Source organism: Lotus japonicus, chromosome 1 (genome assembly GCF_012489685.1).
Source record: "Lotus japonicus ecotype B-129 chromosome 1, LjGifu_v1.2".
Classification (NCBI taxonomy): Eukaryota; Viridiplantae; Streptophyta; class Magnoliopsida; order Fabales; family Fabaceae; genus Lotus; species Lotus japonicus.
The window spans coordinates 99912567-99927322 of record NC_080041.1 but is presented as its reverse complement, the minus strand read 5'-3'; the positions used below and the strand labels follow the sequence as shown (position 1 = coordinate 99927322).

At 35.7% G+C, this 14756-nt stretch overlaps 1 protein-coding gene across 2 annotated transcripts; it reads right to left on the bottom strand.

Moving 5' to 3' along the window:
* Positions 1–8902: 8902 nt before the first annotated feature.
* On the bottom strand, positions 8903–14260 carry LOC130728352 (riboflavin biosynthesis protein PYRR, chloroplastic). Of its 2 annotated transcripts, none has more exons than XM_057579805.1 (9): positions 13879–14260; positions 13623–13757; positions 13115–13214; positions 12852–12977; positions 12435–12748; positions 11579–11698; positions 10404–10649; positions 10203–10325; positions 8903–9391 (listed from the first exon to the last, which is right to left on the bottom strand). In XM_057579805.1, exons 1-9 carry the CDS (start codon positions 14233–14235, stop codon positions 9131–9133), a joined length of 1782 nt encoding a protein of 593 aa, XP_057435788.1. In that variant the 5' UTR covers positions 14236–14260; the 3' UTR covers positions 8903–9130. The 2 variants fall into 2 exon arrangements, with proteins under 2 accessions (XP_057435788.1, XP_057435789.1); XM_057579806.1 differs by having other exon boundaries at positions 13623–13792; positions 13879–14019.
* Between the last annotated feature and the right edge of the window lie 496 nt (positions 14261–14756).

Genomic DNA, 14756 nt, shown 5'->3' with positions numbered 1-14756 from the left:
TCATTGAATTAGTAAAGGAATACATGCATAGTTTTAGTATGATAGCTTAAGTGTTAGGAGCTATGGGACATATCGGTTGGGTAGGGGAATGTCCAGGGTTCGACTCCTGGCGGATGCAATTTATCTTTTTGATTTTTTTTTTAAAAAGGAATACATGCATATTTATCTATATTATTTAAAGAAGATTGGTGGAGTAGATTTGGATATAATAACGACCCTTCTGATCACCACCCATTCTACCTGAACATTATTATTTTTGTTCGGATTACTTTTTGCACATTCCAAAATTGATATTTACACAATCTAAAAAGATTTCTTCCTAAAATATCTTTATGCAACTCTTTTGAAACTTTTCCATAAATGATTTTTTTATGTTTTTTTTTTAACGTAGATTTTTTTATGTTGTTGGAACTTGGAAGTGTGAATTTCATGTTTCGAAAGTTCAAGTTGGAAGTGTAATTTAAAAGAAAATTACACTTTTAAAAATTCAAGTTCTAGAAGCTTACTTTTTCATTTTGCATTCAAAATTTCAATTATGGAAAGTGTAAATTTTTTGTTTTCAGAAAAATATTTTACTTTGTGGAAGTTCAAGTTTAAGAAGTATAATTCATAAGAAAACAATTTAGGGGTTGCTTGATTTTTTTTTTTATGCTAAACAACAAAGAAACAAAGGGAAAAACAAAGAAAAAAAATGACCCCCTACTACCTAACAGACACCATCCCTAGAGAATCGGTCAAAATTAAGTTCTCCATACCAGGGAGGGGATCCTAGAGGTGGACAAACTATGAATCCTAGTTAGCTCCTACTTTAGCTATAAAAAAATCAGCACAAGCATTGCCTTCACGGAAAATGTGATCAATCCGCACAACCCAATCCTTCCGGAGCAAATCACAGATGTTGGCAATCAAAACAGTAAACTCATGAAAATGAGAGGGATGGTTAACAGCCATAAGAGAGTCAGAGTAGCACACAACGTGTCTATGGCCTTGCTGCCAAGCCAACTCCGGCCCATGAAAAATGCCCAGAAGCTCCATGAGAAGCACACTCACATGCGCTCGACGACCAAGGAAACCTGCAAGCCAAACCCCACCAGCAGCACGGAGGCAACCACCAAACCCCAACCGCACTGGGACGCCAAGCGAACTGCCATCGCAATTCACCGCAATCGTAGGGGTCGTCGGAGCTATCCACGAGACTAGACGAGGCTGAGAAACTCGATGCACAAGAGGTCAAACATGCATCAACAAGCTAGTCTCGGTTCTCTCAAATAGAGCGAAGGAGCACACAAGTTGCTTGGTTTGTTCATTTCTTATTTTTTTTATTCAAAGAAAAATAGAAAGAGAAAATGAAAACTTGTTTAATTGGTATTTAGAAAATGTTTTATGAAATATGGTCTAAACATTAAAAAAAGCATGGAGGTTGGTTGTGCCGACGGAAATGGTGACGGTAGTAGTGACAATGGTAAAGAATAGGCAATGGTGATTAAATCAATTGAAAATGTAGTTTGATTATTCAAATTTTATTTTTTATTTCCTATATTTTTCATTATCCAAAAATAGAAAACACAGTCAAAATTAGCGGACCTTGGTGGTAACATAGGGAAGCCACGGCTCCCACAATCTTTATGGATTCTTTTTGCATGCATGTATAAAGAAAAGAAAATGTTATATATAAAATGAATTATGTGATATTAGCTTAACAAAATGAAATATATAGGCTTATTAGCACTTTTGGTCCCCCAGGTTTCAAAAATGTGCAAACGGAGTCCCCCAAGTTTAAAAATAGCATTTTACTACCCCGATGTTAAGCTCCGTCAACACTTTTGGTCCCCCGCAAGTTTTCCATCCAAAAACTAACGGTTCTAAGGGTAAATATGTAATTAAACAAAAAATAATTAATTAAAATATTAAAAAAACCTACAAAAACCCATAAAGTTATCTCCTCAGTCATCTCCCTCATCATCTTCATCCCCTTGCCCAGAAAAAACCCAAAAAAATAATATCTTCCTCTCCCAAACATCTCCATATTCTCCAAATCAATTAAGAAATGAAGCCTGATCTTCATTTCATTCTTCTTTAACTATGAAATGAACCTAATTCCTTAATATGACAGATTGATTCTCTACAACATGATCAAGCATGCAAGGAATGAATTGAAGCAATAACAAAAGATGAATTGCACAATAAACAAGAAACGATGGAAGTTGTAGATCGAAGGACGAGGAAGGTGGAAGCTGTGATGGCGCGGTGGTGACTGTAGGTTTTGGGTCATTTCGATTTGGTGTATAGAACAAGGATCTGGATCTGGAACGACTTGGGTCTCTGCTTCATCTTTTGTGATAAATTTCGTTTGGGTTTTGATAAATATTGGTTTTTTGATGTGGGTTGATGAGGTTATTTTTCTGGGTTTATTCTTCATTTTATGGGTAGGAAAAACCCTCTCCTATGCACAAATCAACTCTAATCACATGAAGGTTTCTTCAAGTTCTGTTTACTGGGCGATAGTTGTTGAGCTGCTCGAAGATGCCCACACTATTATTGGCCTCCCTACATGGCCAATGTGTAGGAATGGGTATGTTATGTGCTGATATTTTTATTTTCTTTTTCTTTACTTTCTCCCTACTGGTAGTGGTATGGTTCTTGCAATGTCATATTACCTCTTTTTTGTGTGAATTTCAGTTCTGAATTTGAAGATGATTGAGGAAGAAGATGAAGATCAAGGGTTTGCAGGGCTTTTAATGTTTTTCTATTTTTTTAATTAATTTTTGAGTTCAATTGCACTTCTAGTCCCCAAAGTCGTTAGTTTTTGGATGGAAAACTGGCGGGGGACCAAAAGTGTTGACGGAGCTTAACGTCGGGGTAGTGAAATGCTATTTTTAAACTTAGTGGACTCCGTTTGCACATTTTTGAAATCTGGGGGACCAAAAGTGCTAATAAGCCAAATATATATTATAGCTTGCAGACTTCCTTTAGATGCTGAGTTATCGGTAGCGTTTGGTAGATAGGTGGGAAGGGAACGGAACATGACACATGGTTTCCGTTCTGTGTTTGTCATGGTTTTAAGATGGAACGGGACAAAAACCTCCAGAAACGGGATACTTTTGTTCCTTAGAAAAGGGTGGAACAGAAGGGAACGGAACAGAACACTCTCTTAAAACTTTTGCAAGTCCAAAAATATCCCTAATTTATATTTGAAATTTTATGTATCTAAACAGTTTAAAATCACTTCTAAAATTGAAAGCACTTATTATATTTGTAGACAAAGTTTAATGAAAATCTACTTTTTCAAAAAAATCACTTAAAATAAAATCAATTATTTTTTTAAAAGTAAAATCACTTTTTATAAGCAATGATAAACGAGCCAATTAGAGTGTGTTTGATTCAACTTATTTTGGAAAAATCACTTTTAAAATCAAAAAATCACTTTTTTAATCAAAATATCACTTTTTGTGTTTGTTTCAGCTGAAGCTGAAAACAGATTATTTGAAACAGTTACTTTAGCTTATCATGAAAATATATGATGATAGATGAGAGGAGATAAAAAAGTGATTTTAATTAAAGTAGTCAAACACGAATAAACTTAATTAAAATAAAATCAATTATTTTTTTAAAAGTAAAATCACTTTTTGTAAGCAATGATAAACAAGTCAATTAGAGTGCGTTTGATTCAACTTATTTTGGAAAAATCATTTTTTTAATCAAAATCTCACCTTTTGTGTTTGTTTCAGCTGAAGCTGAAAACAGATTATTTGAAACAGTTACTTTAGCTTATCATGAAAATCTATGATGATAGATGAGAGGAGATAAAAAAAAGGCTTAATTCCAGTTTGGGTCCCTGATGTTTCACAAATGTGCGATCTGCAACCCCTGTGTTTAAAACGTGCGGTCAAGGTCCCTCATGATTCCAAAGCGATCTATTGAGGCCCTTCCGTTAAGTTCTGTCAGTTGACTAAACGGAACTAGCTGACGGTGCATTTATTATTATTTTTTATTATTAAAACACAATTATTAAATTCATTAATTCTAAAAAGCAAATTAGTGACGAAAATAATCCGTCACAAAATTGATCTTCATTTCCCTCAACTGAACATCTCAAAACAAAACATCAAACATCACAAGTACAAGAAGATTGAGAGAAGAGGATGGGAAAGGATGATATCAACCACATATCAACATTCAAATTCACCTTTTTTTTCAACCCATTTCAACCTAATTTTTCTTCAAAGTCTCCAAACATGTCAAAAGCTTCCAACTTTTCGAGAACCCATTTTACCCTCATCTGAATCACGTCTCCATCTGAATCAAACGGCGGCTGATCATCAAATTGGTTGAGGGGTTTTGAAGCTGGCTTCAAGGGGAGTTTAACCGTGATGTTGATTTTGCCATTGGAGGTCGGACGATGCCGGAATCATGACGAGAAGGTGGCGGCGGCTAGGGTTTCATCTCCTCTGTTTTGTGTCGATTTTCTTCGAATCGGGAGGTGATCTGGATTTGTTTGGATTGGCTTCATCTTCTATTTGGTTTGGCTTCATGGTTTGGGGCTTGGATTTGAGAATGAAGAAAGAGGGCAAGACAACTCGAATTTGTGTGTGAGAGATGGGTTTTGGGGAATTTTCAGTATGACTTCTTCACTGCAATCTATTGGTGCTTCTACCCATTGTGCGGATTGCGTTGAAGCTCAGGCAAAACTGGTGGAGGCAAGATTAATGCAAAACACAGATACAGTCTTTGGTCGTGCAGGTTTGGGCGTGGGAAGCGATTCTGGATGTAGAGGCAGAAGGTGCGAGGCTTCAAAGCATCAACATTAAGTGCGACACAACTTTTCCCCTTCTCTCTCTCTCTGATTTTGGTATTGCACTGAGCAATCGTCGATTTTGGCTCAAGGAAAACGCAGATGAGGTTAGAACTATATGGGAGTTGGGGAAAAAGATGCAGAGGAAAGGGTAAAGAAAAATGAAGAAGATGATGTTGAGGGGAGAGGAGAAAAACACGAGTGTGAGAGGGAGAGATGTGAGTGAACGGGTGAGAGAGTGTGTTGGCTGAAGGTTTTGTGACGGATAATTTTCGTCACCAATTAGTCAACTGCCGGAACCTAACAGAAGTTAACCGAAGGACATTGTTATCACGTATTAAATAGATGAGGGACCTTGACCGCACGTTTTAAACACAGGGGGTGCATACCGCACATTTGTGAAACATCGGACCCAAACTGGAATTAAGCCTAAAAAAAATTGATTTTAATTAGAGTAGTTAAACATGAATCAACTTAATTCAAATAAAATCAATTATTTTTTTAAAAGTAAAATAACTTTTTGTAAGCAATGATAAACGAGCCAATTAGAGTGCGTTTGATTCAACTTATTTTGAAAAAATCACTTTTAAAATTAAAAAATCATTTTTTAATCAAAATATCACTTTTTGTGTTTGTTTCAGCTGAAGCTGAAAACAGATTATTTGAAACAGTTACTTTAACTTATCATGAAAATATGATGATAGATGAGAGGAGATAAAAACAATTGATTTATATTAGAGTAGTCAAACATGAATCAACTTATGTTTTTCTCAAAATCTCTTAAAATAAAATAAAAATTATAGTTAAAAATCAATATTTTTTAATCTAAACAAACACACTTAAAATAGCTTAAACAGATAATTACGTTTCTGCTTTTTTCAATAGCATACTGAAACAACTTAAACAATATATAAGTGATTATTTCATGAAGTAAGCAATAACAAACGATTTCTATGCAAAATGTTCAATTGAGTTCAATTTGTTTTTCTCAATCAAATATTAAACATGCAGGGTTATATATGTAATTAAAATCATGGTTCTGTTCTATTGACTTGGAGTTACCAAACAGAACACACAGAACATTATTGTCTTATTCCATCCTGTTCTGTCCCGTTCCGTTCCACCCTGTTCTGTCCCGTTCCGTTCCATTCTGTCATGTTCCGTTCTGTCACCAAACGCTACCATAGTTTTTTGTAGTCATAGATGAGTGGTTAAGTGCCGTTTAATATGAAATAGTTTCAAGTTATTTTAAATAATGTTATGTATGACTTCTTATTTTAGCATAAGATAATTTAATACGTGAGAATAATTTGTGAGTTGGATAAAAAAAATGTCTTATAGGGTGTAAGTACACCCTATGCTTGCACCATGTAAGAGTAAAAATAACATGTGATCATTCATGCGTATAATAACCTGTTGACAAAAAAAATTACATATGAACTTTTTTCCCTTGCTTTACATCTCCATTCTCTCTTTTTCATCTCCACTCTGTTTGTATTAGTGGGGTTTTTGGTGGGAGACGATGGTGATGGAGGTTTTCAGTGATAGAAACGACGGTGATGTAACCTTCCAAATGATTTATCTTCTTGTTGGCGTACCCAAGCTTTCTTCCCAAATTTTGTTTGTTTAGAGAAGTCAGGTCTCCTTCCCACAGTATCTCTATTCAATTGAGTATGTCTACATTGACTCTAACAGTTTTTTTAAAGGTATCTCATAGTCGCAGACACAAGATTAATCTCTTAATGCTTGGAAATCATATAATTTAGCGTATGTCTCTTCTAATAAATCATTTTTCATACGCACAGTTCAAGAATCGAACCCTAAATTAGATTAAATTAGATGTTTAAAAATTTAAGTTATCTACCAATTGCTTTAAAACTTATTGTTACATGAGTCTGACATTGGAAACGTGGGAAACGTGTAGCATGGATGCCTCAATACGTTAATTTAGTTGCCTCATTACCATAAACCTGGGGGTGTTAATTTTAACTCCCAAATGACAATTTTTTATAAGAGGGGCTTTCAAATCACGTCATAGTAATATTCAACTGGCATTATTGTGTCTGTGTGTGAACATTGAATGATGCATCAAGGGTCCCAATATTTCTATCAAGTGTGTTCAGATTGACGCTGACATTTAAAACGTGATGCATACCTCGCTCCATGTTCTTGTTTTTTTTTTCAAAACTGTTAGAAGTCCCACATTGGCTAGAGATAAAGTCAAGATGAGCTTTATAAGGGTAGTGCAAACCTCAACTCCTGAGCTAGCTTTTGTGGTTGAGTATAGGTCTCCCAATTTATAATATGGTATCCAGGGACGGATTTAGTTGTATAAGTATGAGGGCAAGTGCCCTCACTTAAATTTGGGAAAAACATTAGAAAAAAAAAATTGAGTAGTAAAAGTATGTGGTTTTTTATTACTTCTTTGATAAAAAATGCTCTCACTTATTTCCACACATTGCTAAATGTAATAATCACTTGAGTCTCACATTTCTAAATGCCCTCACTTGAGTAGTAAAAAAATGCGGTTTTTTATGGTCCCTTTGGTAAAAAGTGTCATCACTTGTGCCTCTTTTAGTAAAAAATGTTCTCACTTCTAATAGTATATGTTATTTTTTTTTTACAAATTTATATGTATATATTGCCCCCACTGCATCAAATTTCTGGATCCGTCACTGATGGTATCAGAGCCTGTCCTAGATCCATTTGTTGTGGAGACCTCCCATTATTGGGCAACCCGTTGTTAATCTCACGTTTCAGTCTGTTCAATCCTGGATGTGAGGGGGTGATAAGCTTTATAAGGGTAATGCAAACCTCAACTCTTGAGCTAGCTTTTGTGGTTGAATATAGGTCTCCCAATTTCTAATAAAAACAAAAATAAATACATGCACGTAAGCACGTACAACATCTCTTATATATCAGAAGTAAGAAGTGAGATAAAACTATCAGGAGGAACCGACCAAATACTAAGTACACCTGATTCGTTTTCAGTGGATTCGAATATGCAATAGCTGTATGTTATACTTATAACATATATAGTAATATATAACTATTCGTGATATAGTAATAAATAACTCCATGATAGATTAGTGAGACACGTTTTATCAATTAGTTGTAGAGAATAATAGTTAAAATAAAAAGTAATATATAATTTAAGTATTTTCTGTTTTCTAATATGAATGAAATATAATTTAGTAATTTTACCCCATATTCTTTTGTAGTTGATTTCATTGTCGTGACACATGAAACATTGACTGACGTAACATTTAACATGTGAAAAGAAGCTAAGCTATGATATATATGTTGAATTAATAATTCTTGTTTTCTAATATAATTATATGCATGTGTCTTTTATATATATGTAGGGCCTTGACCCATGTCTACCAGTGACAGTTGCTGAAATGTGAAGTTGTATGAGCTTAAAAAGCAATCAGTGATTAAACAAAAAAGATAAGAAAGATAAGCTAGGATATGATTGGGTTTGACAAAAAAAAAAAAAAAGCTAGGATTGACAACTTGTTAATGCCATGGAGATTGAGGTGCAAACTTTTTCCCATTTACTACTAACTTGGTTCCAACATATAAAGAAGCTATAAAAACTATAAAATATTATCATAGAGGATCAAAGAAGCTATTAAATGATTTGGGTATATATTATCATTTAGCATAGCAACAAAAGGAACAATAACAAAACACTATTTCTAATGTTTTTATTATAGGTTAAAAATGTTAAAAGGATTTCTAAAAAACATAATATCCAAAGACATTATATGATCTTAATCAAGGCAATGGTCCATGAAGGAATAATCATTTTTTTAGGTGTGAAGAGGTGGAGGAATAGAGATAAAAGGAAAGGAGAGAGAAAGTAAAGATATGATAGGTGATTTGATTGATAAAGAATAAAGAAATAAATAGAAAATGAAGGTGGAAAAGAAGTGAAGATGTGTATGAATCATAACTCGTCCCTAAAAGATAACTCAAGTGATAAGAGCTGATGGACCTATGAGTTAGGGAATGCTAGGTTCAGAGATCAATCATGGAGGCTTGTACTTTATTTTTCTGATGTTAAAAAAAAAGGCAATGAAAATAGAGGATTCACTTCATATTGGATGACAACATTTAAAATTATAGAATCATGTGTAAAAAAATGTTACTAATTCCAGAAACTTTTCATGGAATTAGCCTCTTGTAAAATTGTGTAACATAAACCAAATGGTCGGACCTCTTTTAGGCCCCGCACATGCGGGAGCTTTATGCATGGGAGAATTTAATTCAAAATTTAAAATCTGATACAAAATAACTTAAATTTAAAATTCAACTTTGAAATTTCATTACATTCTATACAGTTAAACTAGGGGCCTCACTTGATGAAGATTCTCCAAGAAACTCTGATCTCAATTTCATCAACAGTTGGCCAAGATAATTTAAGCCATCTCCCTGTCGCCCCCCACCCCAGAACAGATCATGTGGTGAAGCCTCAACTAGAACACAACCAGCAGTTGCAAGCAGCATCGATTTCAAATGTGGGTACATTGAGAACTTGCATTTCAGTGCTCTGTACATGACATCAATCTTCATGTTGTCCCAGCCAGGCCTTACCTGTGAATTTGCCCCAATAAAGTATTATGTTTTCAGTCATCTTTACATTGAAAAGGGAAGAGAACCAATCCAACACACGTGTTTTAAAGTTCTAAACATTATGACACTAGCTGATTTTAACATGTGTTTTGAAGTTCTAAACTAGCTTATACAATAACATGAATCATTCATGTTTCTTAACCCAATAGCTTAAGCATTTAATATAGTTGGTTCATGATGTGGTATGGAAGGATCAAGTGGTCGAAAGTTTGATTCTTATTACCTCTATTCTTCTAAATAAAAAAGTTAAATTATAGCACAAGATAAGGTGGGGAATATGTATTTTCCATGCTTCAAGTCCAAAATGCTAAACGACATGTTAGATGTAAAACCATTCATGATAGAAGACATGGTTACAAAAGCCACAAGGGAAATGAATATTGCCTATCTAGTCTCTAATCCAGAAAGTAAAGAAACATCAGATTACAGGTTTGTTTGATTCACTTCTTAGTTTTCTGAATTTAAAAATATTTTCGGAAACATTTTTCAAAACCTATTTTGTAAAAGAAGAAAAGGAAACAACTACCTGAGCGATTTTTTTTCAAAGCTGAAGGACCAATGACTTAAAAACTAGACAAAAACAGAAAACATCTCTAAGATGTGTCGAGATTTCTTTTTTAAAAGCAGAAAATAAGAACTGTTTTTTAAAACTGTTCATATTAAAGGAGTTTTTTTTCTTTCTGTTTTTCAAAAGTGAAAGCTGTTTTACAAAACAATAATCAAACAGCTCGTAAGAGTTTGAGACAAGTTTGAAAACCACTAGACATAATACCAGATCTGGACGTTTCCTTTGCATTGACCTTCCTATTTTTGCAGCCTCTTCTGGACTTTTTGCAGATTTAATCCTTTCAACACAATCTGCACAAGCATCATCCGCCCCAACAAACTTGTGTGCCTATCCATCAAACAATATCTATAAGCAATGCAACAAAACTTCAGACGAAAAATAGAATTTATGCAAAAACGCAAGTACCTGGTAAAAATGCTCCACACTTGACCAAGTCACATAATCACCATTTTCATCAGGCATTTGAATGGCATGAGGAGAGAAATTTGAAAATGCACCGTAAGGATCCCATGTTTTATAGAAAAATATGATGCTAGACTCGTATCGCGAGATAGTAGGATCAACAACAAAAGTTTCCTCCAGTGATGGGATTACAGGTACCATGTCTGGTAAGGGCTGAAGAAATCCACTAACAAGCATGTCAGGACCAACCTGCGTTTCCATTGCCAGAACACAACGCCATCAAAGAAAAGCAAAGGCCTTAGCAGTATGGATACAAAGGGAGAGACAAATATGACACAATGCAGACATTGCGATGTGATAAATTTTCAAAAATATTGGAGACAATGACAACATGGTTAAAATACAACACATATAATTAATGTAGAAACACAAGTTCAATTAAAAAGAGGGAACAGATGCTTTAAAATTTAGCATGAGTATATAGATAGAATAAAATGCTATTATTTCTTTCATCATTGCAGTATTCCCATCTATATGTTGGTAAACAACTACAAAAGTCTTATCCCATTAAGTGAAGTCAGCTATATGGATCACACTACGTCATTGACGTCAACCAGAAACCAAATTATAAGGGATATTATTGATATTGAAATTATTTTTAACAATATCTTCCAAACCTCTTTTTGGCCTCCCTCTACCTTAGGAGGACTAAATACCATACATGTTATGAACCCTCCTCACCGGTGCCTCCATAGGTCTTCTTTGTACATGCCCATACCATTTATGCTTGCATAGTTGGTCCCAAGCCCGGGTGAAGGAGGAGGGTTGTATTAGGCCTCAGCAGCCAACGTTAAACTAGTCGATATCTTCAATATGTTGGTAAGAAGTTCGAAATATATAAGTGAAAAGATATGTAAAATGCTTCTCCGAATATTCAAAGTGTTTGAGAAGCATCCGACAAGGTGTGGCTGCTATTTGAACTTTGAAGTATCAATTTCTTTGCACAATATATCATGAACAAGTATTGGGTCAACTAAAATATACAGTGCAAGTGACATAACAACATTTTCTTTAGATGCTTGTGATAAAATTCAGCCACGAATACATAAGATCATACCTAATATTTTTGTAAGGAAAAAAAAAACATCTAAAGGAAAGGCAAATGAAGTGCCACTAACCTGTTCATAGCGAACATCAATTAGATTTAAAGCCTGTGACATCTCAACCATCCCAAGTTCACCCACGGGAGATGGTGCATTCTTTCCACCAATAATTTTAGGAGCAATAAATGCAAAAACCTGACAGATATAAACATCACTGTTGTCAAAACATATTATAAAATAAAATTAGAGCAAGATAAAGCCAATGAAACCAGACCAGCTCTCTCAAACACTTTCATAAACGCTAATGCTATAAGATAAGCCCAAATAAACTCTTCCAAATGGGGCCTTAATGAATGTGTATATCAACCTTTAACTTGTGTAGGAAAGATGAAGGATGTACCAAAGGAGAAGCAAGGTTGTGGGACATTAGTGGAGAAACAAGATTCACATGATAATCACAGTGGATTTGTTGAATCAGAGAGTTGTCTCTTGATAAACTAGACTTAGAGACTATACTTTCTTGGATGATGAGAAAGCAGGAGATGAAAATGATTCCTTTAGTGTTAGATAGTAAATAGTAGGCTATTGCATAGAGCCAAAACTTATTTTGAATAGGACTAATGATGTATTTATAACGGAAATTTCGATATGGACAAGGGAAAGATATGTCTATTTTATTGTTATGATTACTAGCATCTTTTTATGAATCGCAATCATCAACTACTGATATGATTATGTTAATCAAAATACCAATGTCTCTAGAATGCTGAGATTTTAAGAATTTTTCATATCTCCATTTCCACGCCATACCTTGCCTGTCTTGTGTTATGTATCTAGGCTTCATATATTAAACAACAGTAAATTACGCTAATAACAACTGGAACTTCATTTAAATTTCTCAGTGAAAGAAAAGGAATAGGAAAAATAGAACCTTGTGAATTACTCCGGATGAAATAGCAGAGGCAGCCAATGTTCCTCCACATTCCCATAAAATTGAAAGATACCCACGATCATGAAAGTACTCCATAACATCTTGGGAATTTAACATGTCAAACTCCACTACTTCAACTCCTTTAGATGCAAGCAGCTTCTGGAAACTCCTCCTTGCACCCCTCTGTGTTACAACCATGGTAGAAACCTCAGAAGTGTCCCATAGATGCGCTTCATCTGGAAGATTGAGAGTCTGGGACATTACAATGCGAACAGGCATACGCCCACCTCCGTGTCTGACAGTCAGTCTTGGATCTGGTTGAATTTCAAAGGAAAGAATGTAAAAAAATTCAAATTCTGACCACAATATTTCGTTCTGGTTGAATTTCCAAGGAAAGATAGTAATGATGACACTCACTGTCCTTTCGAACTGTATTTCCTCCCACAATAACCGCATCACTTCTACCTCGCAGATCAAAAACTAGATTTCTAGATTCTTTGCTGCTTATCCATGATGCATGGCCAGAGCTAGCAGCAATTTTTCCTGATGTAGCAAAAGAAAGGTAACAAGACAAGATAGATACACATACCAGTATAGTGCACTTTTGAGGTTCTATATTCCAATTCATTAAAGAAAGGGAATGAAAAAGAGGGAGGGGGGAGGATGAATAGAATTCTCACCATCAAGGGTCATAGCATACTTGAGAACAGAAAAGGGAATGCGCGAAGTAGCTCTACAAATCAAAGGGGCATTGACAAGAAGACATTCTTTCTGGGCATCCTGTACATGAAACAAAGATCATAGCAATTAAAGTCAATGAATATAAAGATAAGTCAGTCTGCGGAAAATAGCAGAAAGCCAAAAATCTGCTATGTCAAGCCCTCAGAGCAGAAAATAGCGGATAGCAGCGAGCCCTCATAGCACTACGCTATAGCGCCGCGATATCCGCTATTGGACAACACTGAGATAACTGCATGTTTGGTTTCACAATGTGCACAGAAACATTTACTCAAAAGCTAAGACTTCTTCGCTTCTAGTCAAAAATTGATTCTAAATCATTACACTGTGGAAACAAACATGCTATAACAACGAATCGAACAACCCAAATGAGATCCATACAAATATCTTGAATTGAAATGAAACCCAAAAATTAAAACGCATGGATGCATTGCAGATTGCACTACACACCTCAACAAGCTTACTAGTGAGATCCTCTCCAAGAAGATCAACTTGCAGTCCTTCACCTCTGAGTGCACGCACGGCATTGCCCCGATGATGCTGCAATGGATGCCTCATTCCAATGACAACTCTCTTCACCCCTCCCTGGTTTGGTTTCACATACAGGATCATTTTGTCAACTACAAACACAAACTAGAGTCAAAAAAACGCACCCCCCCAAATCAACATGGTACACGAATTCGGAAAACGAATGCGAAGAAGAAACCTGAAGCAGAGCAGACACAGCAGCACTGTCAGCGTGGCAGTCGCCGGGTTCCATGTTGAGGTAAGCAGTGGCGCCGCGACATCGCTCTCCGGCGGCGGTGACGGCCTGCACCTCGGCAGGAGTGGTTCCCTCCGCGTAGAGGTATCCCTCGCCGGCGACATCACCGGAAGGGGTGGCGATGACGCAGCCGAAGTTGGGGTGGGGTGCAGTGAAACCGGCGGATTTGTCGGCGATGAGGGCGGCGCGTTTGATGTACGCGGCGTCGAGCGCGTGGTTGGTGGAGGGTTTGGTGCATTTGCAGATAATGGATGAAGGAGGTTTCGCGATGATGGGGGTGAAACACGATAGCGCCATCATCTCGATGAATAGCTATGCAACATTAAAAAAAAAACTTTTTATTTATAATAGCCGACAAAAAAGAAAAAAATAACTTTTATAACAAAGTAATTATTATTATTAATGTAGGTGTTTTTTCCAAAATTATTATCCAAACACCGAAGTTATATCCAATTAATTTCTCAATCCTATTATTCTTTTTCTATCAATTTTTATTTTTTAGTTAATCATTTTTCTTATAACAATGAGTTATTGTAGCATATAAGAGTTTTAAAAAATTTGAAATAGACCCAAGATTGGGGCTGGTTTTGAAAGGTGGTTCTCTTGGTCACTTTATTCGCATAGAGGTTGTGCATAAGTGATTCATGCTATTGGACAAAATTTCGACATGAAGATGCAAGCCTTATTGCTTCCTCTGGATTGGCTCTCTCCATTGATCGTGGGGGGTGTGATGATGTTGGCTCTAGTTCTACCTTGGTTGTGCGAGATGTAGGTACGTTTGAACTAAAGCCTAAAGGTGGTGTCATGTCCGACGTTGATGG

Bases quoted from the DNA above. Each gene is read 5' to 3' on its own strand.
- LOC130728352 (XM_057579805.1), bottom strand. From the start codon at position 14,235: ATGATGGCGCTATCGTGTTTCACCCCCATCATCGCGAAACCTCCTTCA. The intron at 13,758-13,878 runs GTTTCTTCTTCG...AAACCAAACCAG, and splicing joins CTGTGTCTGCTCTGCTTCAG to GGAGGGGTGAAGAGAGTTGT. The intron at 13,215-13,622 runs GTGTGTAGTGCA...TTTCATGTACAG, and splicing joins TCACTAGTAAGCTTGTTGAG to GATGCCCAGAAAGAATGTCT.